Consider the following 13,101-nt stretch of genomic DNA (forward strand, 5'->3'; position numbering starts at 1 on the left):
GCTAAAGGATGCAGAGATCAACCATGCAAAATTTGTCTCAGGACAGAAAATGGACAGACAGTATGTGTAGAATGATTATATTATGGTCCAAAATGTGAATACATTTGGCTTTAAAATGCCAATTACTGATTGCTCCTGTCCTCTCAGCAGCAGGTTATTATATTCTGAAAGTACACAAGACTTTCTTGAAGGTTTTGTGAGGGTATGTGTACTCTAAGTTTTACATAATGAATGTTTTACAAAGAAATGTGCTTTCTCTCCTTTTTAAAAGAGTTTCCATTTCTAATAAGAGTCTTTCCAGACAAATGCGTACGAAGCCGCTTCTGAGCAGGATGGCTGGGTTGCTCAACTGCAGGGGGCAGTATTTAATGTGTCTTCTATGTAAATGGTTCCCCTGAAGGAAAATTCCAGTTGGCCTTGCAAGGTGACAACATTTAGATGGGTTTGTTGCAGAGACGTTTTCCAACAGTGCAGAAGAGCCCTGTTTCCTGCGGCTTGATCCCCTACCCCACCCACCTCTTAGATGCAAGTAGGGGACCCAGGTTCTTATCTGGTCTGGATTGAAAGAAAAAGATCTTACCATGGGTCAGGTAGTGTGCTAAGTGCAGATATGATTTAATCAACACAAGAAACTTATCAGAGTTTCATGGATGGGGAAACAGGCCAAGAGTGGTTAGGGAACTTGCCCGAACTCACACAGCTGTGAGCTTCAGAGCTGCATTTGAAACCTTTCTCCGTGACACTCCCTAATGGCCTTCAGCTCTCCCTCTGACTCCCACTGTACCTCTCCCAAGCCTGGAAAGCATCCCTGTTTCCCCGCAGATCCTGACTAGGTGATAGCAGCAGTAAAAACAACAACGTCAATGGGTAAGAGTCTTCAGAGCCAAAAGGCGGAATTCAGCTGGGGTGGGCGGTGTGTGTGTGTGTGTGTGTGTGTCCCAGACTGCCATTTCTGCTCTTCTGTCAAATAAAAGGGTGCCAGGTGCAGAGGCACCCTAGTGTGAGCTTTGCACAGCTGGACCAAGGCTGGGAAGAGGAGTGTGGAGAGAGATGCTTACATCTCCTCCCCCTTCCTGGAAAATAACTTTGCATTTGAAGGGAGAAAGAAAGAGTGAGTAAATCTGTAACTGGGATTTGGTGGCCTGGGGATTTCATTTGATCCGGTGAAGACACATGCCTGTTCCCGTCTGCGTGCAGGGATGTGTGAATTGGGGGGAGGAAACTTCAGGTTACATGTGATGGGGTTTTTTGGATTGGGTTTTTAATTAAAAAAAAAAAAAAAGTCCTAGCAGCTACCATTTAATGGGGACCCGCTCACTATGTGCGAGGCATTGTGCTGGACCCTTTACGAGGTCTTATTTTTATGTGAAGAAAAAAATAGCTTACTAGTTTGTTTTTATGCAGGTCCACTTAGAGGCATCGAGTATTTTTTCCATTCGTGTTGAAATACAGCGCTCTACTCTGAGGTAAGATTTGGGGAGAGGCGGGGAAGGTGCGGGGACGGGCAGAGGGCGGTCCCTGCCTCGCTTGTCTCCACCTTTTATTTTGACCGGTCCGATGGCGACAGGCTCGCACTAGGACCCAGGCGCCAGAGCGCCTCCGTCTGTCCTGTAGGTTCATTCAATCTCCCATACACACAGACCCACTGCGAGACCGACACACACTCACACACACTCACACACACAACTGAACGCACCGAGGCTCGGGAAGTCAGGTCGTCTCCTAGCCTCGGCGCCTCCTCCGCTCCAGCCAGCCGGGTCTCCTCTGGGGACCGGAGCTCGGCCGGGCAGCGCAGCCCCAAAAGAGGACCAGCTCCGCGGACCCCGGTTCCTCCATGGGCAAACGCGGGCGGCCGCGCAAGGAAGCGCGCTATGAAGGCGCGGGGCTGGCCCCCGCCGCGCCCCCGGCCGTGGCCGCGCCCCAGCCCCCGGCCCAGCCCGAGGAACCCACGGGGGCCAAGCTCAGGTGCCCCTTCTCGGACATTTTCAACACCAGCGAGAACTCGATGGAGAAGCACATCAACACTTTTCTGCAGAACGTGCAGATTCTGCTCGAGGCCGCCAGCTACCTGGAGCAGATCGAGAAAGAAAACAAAAGTAAGTTTAGGGGCCCCGGCTCCTCCTCGGAGCCCGGCTCTTTCTTCCTCAACCACTTGGGCGACCCCTGTCGCCTGCTCGGCCCGCGCCCCCCTCCCCCCAACACACACATCCAGCCCTCGGCAGTAAAGCCGATGACACCGGAGAAAGGACACGCACGCACAAAGCTGCTAAAGATGTAACAAAGACGATGGGGGGGTGGGGGGGCCTGTTGGTGCGTCCGTCTGTCCGTCTCCCGGAGGCTGGGAGGACCGCGGGGAGCAAGCGGGGGAGTGTTGTTTGCTGACAACTGAGCCCAGAGCTCATCTCTTCGAGGTCGCCTTTCTTCCTTCTCCACCCGCCCCCCCTCCCAGCCTTCTCGGGCAGACAAGTGTTGTTTTTCTGTCGCTCGTTCCTGGGTGGGGTGGGGATTAGAAGCCGAAAGTTGGAAATCGTAGGCAGAGCTCAGCGGTTCGAGAAAACACACACACACACACACTCACGCACACACATACACACAGAGACACACACGACAACAATAACAACAACCACAACAACCAAACAGCCCTCCGCGGCGTGGGCTTGATCTGCTTCTCCCTCCTGTCTACTGTGCTTTTTCCTCCCCTCTCGCGGCAGGGCTCAGGCCATCGCGTCCGCGGATACAGTCCCCCAGCACCTCGGTCGCCCTGGGGTGCCGCCGCCCCCCTCCCCCAAACAGGCCGGCTGGGCCAGGCAGCACCAGCAGCTCGCCCCGGACCCGCCGTCCTGCGCCCGGGAAACTTGGCGAGGGGGACACAGCTAAAAGGAAACTTTGGGATCTCGCAGGAAACAATAGTTGGGGAAGAAGGTGTGGGCTGTTGTGTGCGGTTTCTTTATTTTCCGCGAGACGACTTACGAGTGAGCGCGCCTGGCGAGGAAGGCGAGCGCCTGCCGTGTCGATTTCTGCCGTCCTCCCGCCCCCAACCCCCACTTCTTCTCTTCGGTTCAGGTGGAGAGCAATGTTTGTGGGGGGGGGGGGATTGCTGGAAGCCCCACCCGGGCCTGGCCTCCTTTTTGTATTTGTTTGTTTCATTTTTGCCCCTGCCTGCTGGGTCCCCCAGTCCTCCCAGGCAGTCGACTCAGCGTCCTAACGGGGGCACGCGTGTGCGGCGTCTCCAGCAGGGTGCTCACAAATAAGAGCTGGGGGAAGGGGTCGAGGCAGATAAACCGATGGACTGGAGAAAACCAGGCTGTTTAATCTGTCCGAACAAGTAGGAAGATCAATGAGACGAGAGAGAGAGAGAAAATGGTCCGATTGCAACGTGTCAGATCTTGCAACCCCCCCCCCCCAAACACAACAACAACAGTCATCAAACACAAAAACACCTCAGCTGACCAACACCCCAGGCCTTCAGGGTGAAAGTAACCGTGTGTTGCCAGCGCAATTGTGCAGTGGCTGAAGGCAAAAACAAGGATCTGTGTTGGGAGGACGGTTGTGTTCTTTTCTTTCTCTTCTCTCCTGTTTTCTCGGAGTGCCAGGGTTGCCAGAAAGGCGCATCGCTGGCTGCGTAGCCGACTCAGTTTGCAATTATTCATGGTGCGGGGGTGGGGGGGGGGGCTTCGTCAGGAGGGTAGTTTCTGAAAAGCCAGAGCTGGTAGGGAGCTGGGTGAAGACGTGGTTTTGTTTGGCGTGTTTGCTTTTGTTGGAGGGGGGAGGGGCGCGGTTTCTGCTACCCCTCACCCCTGTCCGGGGTTCTCCGGAGTCTGTCCCATGGTGCCGACTCTGGCGGGGGGTGCACCCAAAGAGGGCACCTTGGCAATGTGTGGCAAACCTGGTCCTCCCCCCCCACCCTCAGCATGGTGTACTAGGGAGGCTGCTGGAGCTTCCACCGCGTCCCCCCCCCACCGCACCCGCAGACAATCAGAGACCTCCGCCCCCCCTTGCCGCCTCCCCCGCGGCGTCCCCCGCCGCCCTGGCCGCCGCCACCTCCTAGTTTACCCCGTGCCGGGGCTCCGGCGTGGCCACCAGTCACGTAAGCAGAGGGCCGGGCGCGCCGGGCCGGGCTACCCCGCACGGGGCGGGCCAGCGGCAGCCGAGCCGGGCTCCTGTGGCGGAGGAAGCCAGGGGGCTTCCTCCCGGTCCCCCTCCCGAGCGTCAGCGCTGCAAGCCCCGCAGCCCCCCGAGAGGGGTTCGGGAACCTCAGCGCCCCAGTCAAAGTCAACTTCGTGTGCGTAATCAGCCCCTCGGCCCCACTGCCCCCCCTCCGGCCGGCTCCCCGCGGGAGTATTTTTAGCTCTCTTGCTTCTATTTGCCGCGGCTGTTTGGCTCTGCATGACGTGATGCCAACGGCCCCCAGATTTCCCCGAGAGCTTGGGGCGCTGCGCCTTGCCCGGCTTGGCTGCGGGGGCTCAGCTCCAGGCCCTCGCCCCCTCCCCAACAGCTCTCGCTGGCGAGGGTGACCTCCAGCAAACTACGGGCGACCATCGCCGGGTCCTCTATTATGGCCCTTGCAAAGAGAAGCGGCCCACGGGGGGCTGCTTTATCCTCCCCACTTTCGGTACCCCCCCAACGCCTTCCGCTGGGTCTGGGTTTCCTGGTATGGAAAACGGCGGGCCCTGCATCTGCCTCATTTTATTGGGGGCGCTTCTTCGCGCTGGCGCCGCTCGCCGTTGTTTTCTGCTCGCTGCACACAATGCCCGCGCGTCACGGCGGTCCGCGTGTGCACAGCAATAACGCGAGTTGGGGGGCGGGTCGTGCGTGCGCCGGGCTCGGGCACTGCGGGTCGCTCCGCGCGCGCGGGGCTTGTTTTGCTTCAGAGCCCCGCTTTCCGAAACGCTGACATCATTCAGTCGTTGGGGGAGGGAGGGGGATCTGGGCGTTCCGATAGGACTCCAGCATTTCTCAGGTCCCTGGTTTTTGGAAGGAAGCAGGGATCCTAGTTGTTTAATTATTATTATGATGGGAGGGGGCTCAAGCTTTGTTCGTTGGGCAAGTTTTTTTTTTTTTTCTTTTTTTCTTTTTAGGTCACTACTGCAAAGGGCATTGCTGGCCGGCTCAGGTGCACAACCTCCCCGCCTTCATTTCAGCCAGTTCCCCTGTAATCACTTGATCTCAGTTTCTCCGCCTCCTCCTCCTCCCCCTCCCAGCTAGAGACACATGGTTTCCACATGGAGACAAACTTCTTTCCTCTGACTGGACTTGACCTAGCTGCGTTGTTCAGCCTATCGCCAGCTTCAGCTTTCTCTGACGTCACGCGTTGCTGAGGCCAGAGACTGGTGGGTGGAGCCAGGAGGCAAGCCAGGAAATCTCTGGGAGCTGTAGTGTGGCCAGCTGGTACAATCCCTTCTTAAAGGGACTCTCTTCTCCCCTGAGAACGGGTGTCAGCCTTGATTCTCCATTTCGGGTTCTGTGAGACCTTCCCGAAATGCACCAGTAGACCCTGGTCACGAGATCACACGTTTCGTTTTTACTGTTGTTTGCAAAGTACTTACTTGGCAGGAGCTTGCCTTATTTTCCATTGTTGCCAGAACTGCTTTTCATTGCCTCTTTGAGGTTTCCGTAGTAGGAGTGCTCACCAAGCTGTGGCCACAGTGTTGAATTATTCCCAGTAGATATGGTGCGTCTCCTCAGGGGAGGGTATTCAAATTAAGTCACCCACTACTGACTGGCTACTCTGTGCAAGGCAAGGATTCCCAAGGATGTGTGGGTACATTTTCCTGACGTTCCAACTGAGGTGACTCCTTAAGGATCTCAGATTAAAGGGCTCCAGAAATATTAATCATGGAGACTAGGACCAGTTATCACAAAACCAGAAGTTTTATGTAAGTCACCTCTGGCATGGTCTTCTGTATCTATTTGGGGTCCAGTGAACGGGGGGCCGGGTGGCCGCCTAGGACTGACTGATCGTTAGAAAAATATTTACTTCCTGTTTTGGAAAAGATTAAAACTGAAAGGGAAAAAGAACCAGACTCACAGAAAAGCTGCTCAGTGGACAAGCAGAAGCTGCTGTTAACAGGTAACATCCAGAGGATAGTAATGGGCTGCTCAGTGTCTGGGGAAGGTTGCTTTGGGGGGCAATGCTTAAGACAGAGAAGAATGATTACATGGGAGTAGAGGTCATGGATTACTCTCTGGGGTGGATTATCTGGGTTTGAGGGTGAGGTGCTTTCCTAGGGGCATGGACAGGCCAAGGAGCAGCCTCTTCCCCCTGATGGAGGAAACTGCTGCTTTGTGGTGTCATTTGGCTCCTCCCTGCCTTCCTCTCCTGATCTCCTTTGCTCCTGTCCAGCAGGTCCACCCGCAAGCACGTTTCTTGGTCATGACTCTTTGCTTGACTCAGACTCTTCCCTCCTTCAGAATGGCTTCATTCTCTTACTCCTCTAGGGTTATCTGTATCTTACTCATTCTTCAAGACCTAGGTCAGCTCCCACCTCCTCTGAGAGCCTCCTCTGGCTATTTCTTAATTCAGGGTAGTTGAGAGACTGAGAGCTTTACAGTTAACCCAGAGCAGGGCCCAGACTCCTCCTCCTTGCTGCTTACTGGCTTTGTGACTTCGGGTACAAGTTAACCAGCCTCTCTGAGGTTCTGTTTCTTTTTTGTAAATCGAGGATAACAATAGAACCAGCCTCACATCATTGCTGAACAACTAAACGAGGTGCTCCATTTAAACATTTAAAGTCCCTGGAATATAGTAAGTGCTCAATAAATAGCCTCTTCTCTGAGCTTTGATAATCAGTAACCATGGAATCTTCTACCCACTACCTGTGTATTAGCTTTATCTTCCCAGGGAAATGATTAGCATAAGGGAAAGATCACCTATAGCATTTCAGTGTATCCCGCCATTGCATATAGCATTCCACTGGGCATACAGGAGACACTTAATATGCATTCTTTGGTTGGATTTGTCATTTACTGGCTATGGCACAGTGATCAGGTTTGAAGGCTAGGGGACACAGTAAAGACTTTCTGGGGGCTTGGAGAAGAGTTGGAAATTCTGATCTCTTCCAAGGAAAGAGGTTCTCCTGTAATCAACATAGGTTGTTCTTGGCCTTTAAAGACCAGGGGCTGCACAGAGATGGTAGGTTAGGGTTGGAGAGTTGAAAGTGCCCACTGTCATCTGCTGTGACCCAGAAAGTGAGTCAGTTACTAGCTTAGAGAGCAGGGGACTAGGGCAGCCTTGCTAAAATTGAGGACTTTAATGGCAACTAATGTTCAAGCAGGTCACATTTCTACATAGCAGGCACCTTACAATTCATTCATTTATTCTGCAAATATGTATTGAGCATCTACTATGTGCATTCGCTTTTCCCTGACAACTCTGTGGGTTGATTTATGGTGGGGGTGGAGTGGGATATTTGGTTTTGGGGGCTTTGTAAAAAGAACATTCTTAAATCAGGTCTTTATTTTTGCTGCATCCTAAATTATGTTTCTCAGATTCAGCCCCCCCCCCCCCCAGTTTTAAATATGATTTCTGCCCACTGGTATATGCCAGAAGAAGACTTTGAGGATATTGTTGTGGCTTTCAGAGCCCCCAGAGCTCCCAGGGACTGGGCACACCACAGAGGGGACCCAAGGGACCCTTAGGAAATCGGAGAAGTTGAATTGAGCCATTCCTGGTGTGTGTGTGGGCGGGGGGGGGGGGGGGGGGGGCGGAAAGGAGGGCCCATCAGTTCCAAGACAAAACAAGAGCTGCTCATTGACCCTCCGTGGCTGATGGAAACACTCCCATTGACACACCCAGAAATGGGGGTTTTTATCTGAGGACGGCTGGGCAAGAGTTTGGAGGGAAAACTGAGGGAAATGAAGTCGGTTTCACGTTGCAGCATCAGTTAACCGCGTTGCATAATATAGGTACCGGCCACCATTTTTGAGCACCGACTATATACCGAGTATGGGGCTAAATGTGCATTATCTCCTCCAGTCTTCACAACAACCCCATGATACGTGCAATTTTATTACCCCATTTTATGGAGGGGGTAACCAAGGTGCAGGGATGTTGGGTAACTTGCCCAAAGGTCATATGGTTTAGTAAGTGGCAGAGCTGAGTTTCGAACCTAGGCTTCTGATTCCAGAATGAGCCTGCCCTCTTAAGCCCATATGCATGTACACATTTACCAGCCAAGGAATGAAGTCCAGAGACGTAAAATGACTTGCTCAAGGTCACCCAGCAACCCAAAGCAGAGCTGGTATTTGAAGCACTCATGTTGATTGTTCAAGGTCTTCCTGTACATACCCTGCTTAGAAAAGGCTTAGAAGTGAGGCCGAGGACAGAAGAGGCAACCAGAGAGGATTTTTTTTGTTTTGTTTTGTTTTATTTTGTTTTGTTTTTTGTTTTTCAGACTTGTTCAACTCTCCTGGCCCTAACTCAAGTTTAGGCTCCTAGGAAACACCACCCCCTCCTGCTGCCTTTCCCAAGTCTGTCCTCTGGGCATATCAGAGGACTTGGGCTGTTGCTATGGTACTGGGGCCAACAGCAGGTTCATCAAAAGCCGGGTCTTTTGCCTTTTAAAAAAAAGCCTGGCCCTGCAGAAACGAATTGGCCACAAAGATTTGCATCAGTCATTGTGGCTTATTCTGTTGTAGATCCCCCCTGCCTCCTTACCCCATCCCCTCCTCTCTACCACCACCACTTTCTATAAATACAGTTGGATAAATATTGATTTAAACTGGGTTTCTGGAGGAGAAGCACATGGCTGCCCTGGCCTGGTCTTCGCTTAGATACCACCAGTATGCCAGGCCTGACCCACCTAACCCCCTGACAGCTCTGTCTTCCAAATGACCCGTTTGGGTAAGGTGAGTTGTGGTTTTGTGGCTTTTGAGTTGAGAGAGAGAGAGAGAAAGAGAGAGACAGAGGAGAAAAGGAGTAAAAAAGCAACAACCCAGCAAGAAATAGGAATCTTCTTGCGGAATGAAGAAAGCAGTTTTCAGCAGGCAGGAATCAGGGGTGGGAGGCACATACTGCATTCTGGCCTGCTGAACCATTCTCTTGCCTTTCCCATTCTTCCTTCCACTCCATGTTGGGGTTTGTTTTTATTATTATTATTATTTTTTTTTTAAGATTTTATTTATTTGACAGACGGAGATCACAGTAGGCAGAGAGGCAGAGAGAGGGAAGCAGGCTCTCTGCTGAGCAGAGAGCCCGATGTGGGGCTCGAACCCAGGACCCTGAGATCATGGCCTGAGCTGAAGGCAGAGGCTTAACCCACTGAGCCACCCAGGTGCCCCTGGGGTTTGTTTTTAAAGGAGGCAGGTGGTAAGATAGAGTGTCAGGGCTAGAAGGAGCCCCAGCGGTCACAGCATCCATCACCCTCACTGTAGAGATGGGAGGCTAAGGCCCAGAGAGGGACAGTGGCTTTCCCAAGATGACACAGCAGAGGCAGAACCAGACTCTTCTGGGCCTCTTGCTTGGTGGTGAGACTGGATTACAAGCAGAGCCCCAAACGGGGCTTTTGTTTTACAGGTCAGGTGCTTATAAAGTCAGCAGTTCTCAAACCTGGTTTACTGATCCTAGGGTGTGTCCAGTTATTGCAAAGGTCATTGCAACATTCTCAATAGTCTTTCAAAATGAAGCTAATTTGAATTTGCCATTTAGAAAAAAATATTTTCTTTTACATGGGGGCTGGAGGAAGCAGGAGGAGCCCAAAGGCAGGGACAGTGACAGGATGGTTACCCAAGCCTTATCTGAGAAGGAGAAATAAAAGTCTTCCCAAAGGGGCCTCCTCTGGGAATGGTGGGTAGAGCTCTGGGCTCACACTGGAGAGAGGCTTCCATTCCAGAGGGACCGACACCTGCTCTCTGGCTCTTCTGCTACTAAGGGGAAGTAATTGTCTCTGATATCATTGTCCCTGAGTGGCCTGGCTGGAGGTGTGAAAGCTGTCAACAGCTGACTTGATCTCTCTGGCCAAAGATAATGGGAATTTGCCATCATCCTCCAGAGCTTGAGGCTTCTTCTTTGCTTCCTCATCTTGGCTGAGTTGGGTTAGGCCACTTGCTTGTGAAACATTTTGAAAGTTCAGGTGACCCTTGCTTTGAGCAATACATCTCCAGGAAATATACGTAAATAGGAACCCTTTTTTTAAAAAAAAAAAACTTAGATTGGAGAACCTCTCTTTAAAAGGCCCTTGTGGCAAATCATTTTATAATCTGTGGAACTAGGTTGCTTGTCAGGAATTTTCCCTACATTTGTTCTGTGAATTTCTTCATTCATTCATTCATTCATTCAACCAACGAATATTTAAAGAGCACGTACTGCTGCTTTATGTCAGGCACTGCTGTGCTAGTTCAGCCCTCATGCGTGGAGTTTATACTCTATTCCAGTGCTAGGTTTTAGAAATTCACTTGTCTTAAAGTGAGCCCCAACAATGTAGCATTGCATCTGACTTGGACTTTGTGTCTTTGGTTCTAGTCATCATTGCAGATGGGACAAAAATTTATCTAAGGTTTCCTTAAAGGAATAGTCCCTCTCCCCTCCCTGCACCCCCTACCCCCACCCTGTGTTTAAAATCTTTTGTGTTTAGTCTTTGTCTTTGTACTTTTTACAGATCTGACTTTTTTTCCCCCCCTGCCTGAGCTTAGGAAACTAAGTACCCTGTAAGCAGCCTTATAAATAAACACATTCCACTCTCAGTTCTTTACAGATTGAAGCATTCTGTACTTGGAGGATTGTCCATAACTAGTGTTCCTACCAAGCCCACTCTCCCATATAACAAACATGCCCTTGGCCACATACCTCTTATATCCAACTCCAGCATCTGCTAAGGAAATTTAAACACCGCAAAATTAGAAAGATAAACATAGTGTCCTGGGGGAGATTGGGAAATTCAGACTAAAGCCAATAAAAAGGGATTTGGATTACCTACTGTTTGAGATATTTTACTCTTGTGTCTTTATGGCCATTAGCAAGAATACTTGAATAAAGATGATTTGGGACAATTTTGATATTGTTGTATTAAAATGGAGGGCATGCCCAGGGCTGCTCTGTTTGTGGCCGTGGGTGGCAGGTGGGAGCTGGCGTGGCCTCTGTTTTTCTTTCTGCAGGGGTCCAGAGCTACCCTATGGCATCCCTGTGTTAATCTCCCTCTTCCTCCACCACACCCAACCTCCCATACCATATTTCTTGACTCCTAAGACTCTGAGTGCCTTGCATGCAACTTTTTCTTTCATTCTTTCTACCAGCTGTAAAATTTAGCTCAATTCAACAGATAATTACTTAAAACCTGCCAGGAGCCAAGCCCAGTGCTTGGTGCTTTCAGAGGGCAGACGGCATGGTCTCCAGTTCCAGCTCATATTCCAGCACAAATGATAGACAAATAGAGACCAATAAATAATTCTTGCCTGTCTCCTAGGAGTCTGATAACCTGTCCCCAAGGGGACTGCTGACAAGTGCAATGTTGTCTCTGTTTTCCAAAGGCATAGCGATAATAACCCCCTTTACTGAGCAGTTACTATGCACCAGCACAATGCTAAGTGCTCTGTATTAAACCCTCACAACCATCCAATAGGAGGGTGCTAGAATTATCCTGATTCATAAATGAGGAAAGCCTCAGCCTTGGCAAGGCTAAGTTTCCCAAAGCCACATGCTAACACAGAGTGGAGCTGAGGCTCAAACCTAGGTTTTTCTTTCTTTTTTTTCTTAGGAGAAGTTGGGCCTCAAGGGGCAAGAGGCAAGAGATGGAATCTGGAATGTTTGAAGTCCAAGCTGAGGGTTCCCCTTGAGGAATGCCTCCCTGGAGTGATTTCCTTTACTTCCCACTCATCCTAGAAGGCCGCTGAAACCTTCCAGGGCTCCTTGGGTACTGACACTAGAGTCAGATTAAGGCCTGTTTTCTGAAGGGCAGTAGTCCTAGGGTGTTGCTCCTTGCATGTGCAGTACTGCCTTGCCCAGCACCCACTGGGGAACTCACCCAACCAGTAGGGCTCCTGTGGCTCTGCACACTAGGTTGTCAGGGATGTGAATCCACACCCTATCAGGCTGTACTAGGTTTGCTGAAGGTGTTCGAGCTTGTAGGGCAACTGGTCTGGCCCTGCTTGGAGCCAAGGTCTTCTGCCAGAGAAGCTGGGGTGGGTGGGGGCGGGGGAGAAGCACGTGTGAGTGGCAGAGATGAGCTGTAGACCCTGGCTGCCACCGTGACCGCGTGGGCCAGCTGGTTCCGGTCAAGCGGCATAGGTCCAACCTCTCCCTCTCCTCAGTGGAGATCGAGGAAACAAGAGTGATCTTAAATATAACTGGGTTCATGTCGCGGACTTCTTTCCAACCTTTCAATAGTTTCTTTCCTATCTCACCCTTACTGTTGAGAGCGAGTATGGTCTCCTAAGATGGGCAGCCTTGGCCTCTGCTGGGAGCTTGTTGGAAAGGGGACTCCCAGGCCCCGCCTCAGACCTGCTGAATCTGAATCTGTATTTCACCACGATTTCCAGGTGATTTGGGTCCTCGTTAAAGTTTGAGAAAGCTGGCCTAGACAGCCCTTGTGATTGCCCTGGTCTTTCTGTCCACCCAAAGCCATCCTGCATTTAGTATTTATCCTTTATCCTATATATCACAATTTACCATGAGTTTGCTTGCTTGTCATCAGTGTGCCGGGCTAGAATACAACACCGTGAGCCCCAGGTCACTGGTTTCATTCATGATTCTATCTTCAGCATCTAGCTTAGTGCCCAACACAGAGCAGATGCTTAAGGAATAGCTATTGAATGAAGGATGAGTTCTCTCTCTCTTTAACCTTCTGACCTAGTGTTTCTCAACAGGGGAGCTACTGGTGAGACAGTTGTTCTTATGCGGATTAGTCCAGAATACTGCAGGATGTAACATCCTTGGTTCCTACTCACTAAATGACAGCAGACCCTCACAGTCATTGTGACACTCAAGAAAGACTCTCCTACTTATTTCCAAAGCCTCCCAGGGGATGGTATTACCCTTGGTTGAGACCTAACCAGTTTTGTTTGGTTGGTCTGATTAAACATACCTTGATGTATGCTGTGGGGTTCCAGACTTAGAAAATCTACGTTTGAATCTGGTCATTACCTGTGTAACCTTGGGCACATCTCTTA

The 13,101-nt window shown here is 50.9% G+C and overlaps 1 protein-coding gene across 1 annotated transcript in view; it reads left to right on the forward strand.

Annotated features, from left to right (window-relative positions):
- The first annotated feature begins 1,614 nt into the window (after positions 1-1,614).
- Positions 1,615-13,101, forward strand: part of MXI1 (MAX interactor 1, dimerization protein) — an 81,926-nt gene continuing 70,439 nt past the window's right edge. Inside the window, exon 1 of the mRNA XM_047702452.1 lies at positions 1,615-2,096. Coding sequence (XP_047558408.1) covers positions 1,835-2,096 — 262 coding nt within the window. The 5' untranslated portion in view covers positions 1,615-1,834. The remainder of the gene's footprint in view (positions 2,097-13,101) is intronic.

Source organism: Lutra lutra, chromosome 14 (assembly GCF_902655055.1).
Source record: "Lutra lutra chromosome 14, mLutLut1.2, whole genome shotgun sequence".
Classification (NCBI taxonomy): domain Eukaryota; kingdom Metazoa; phylum Chordata; class Mammalia; order Carnivora; family Mustelidae; genus Lutra; species Lutra lutra.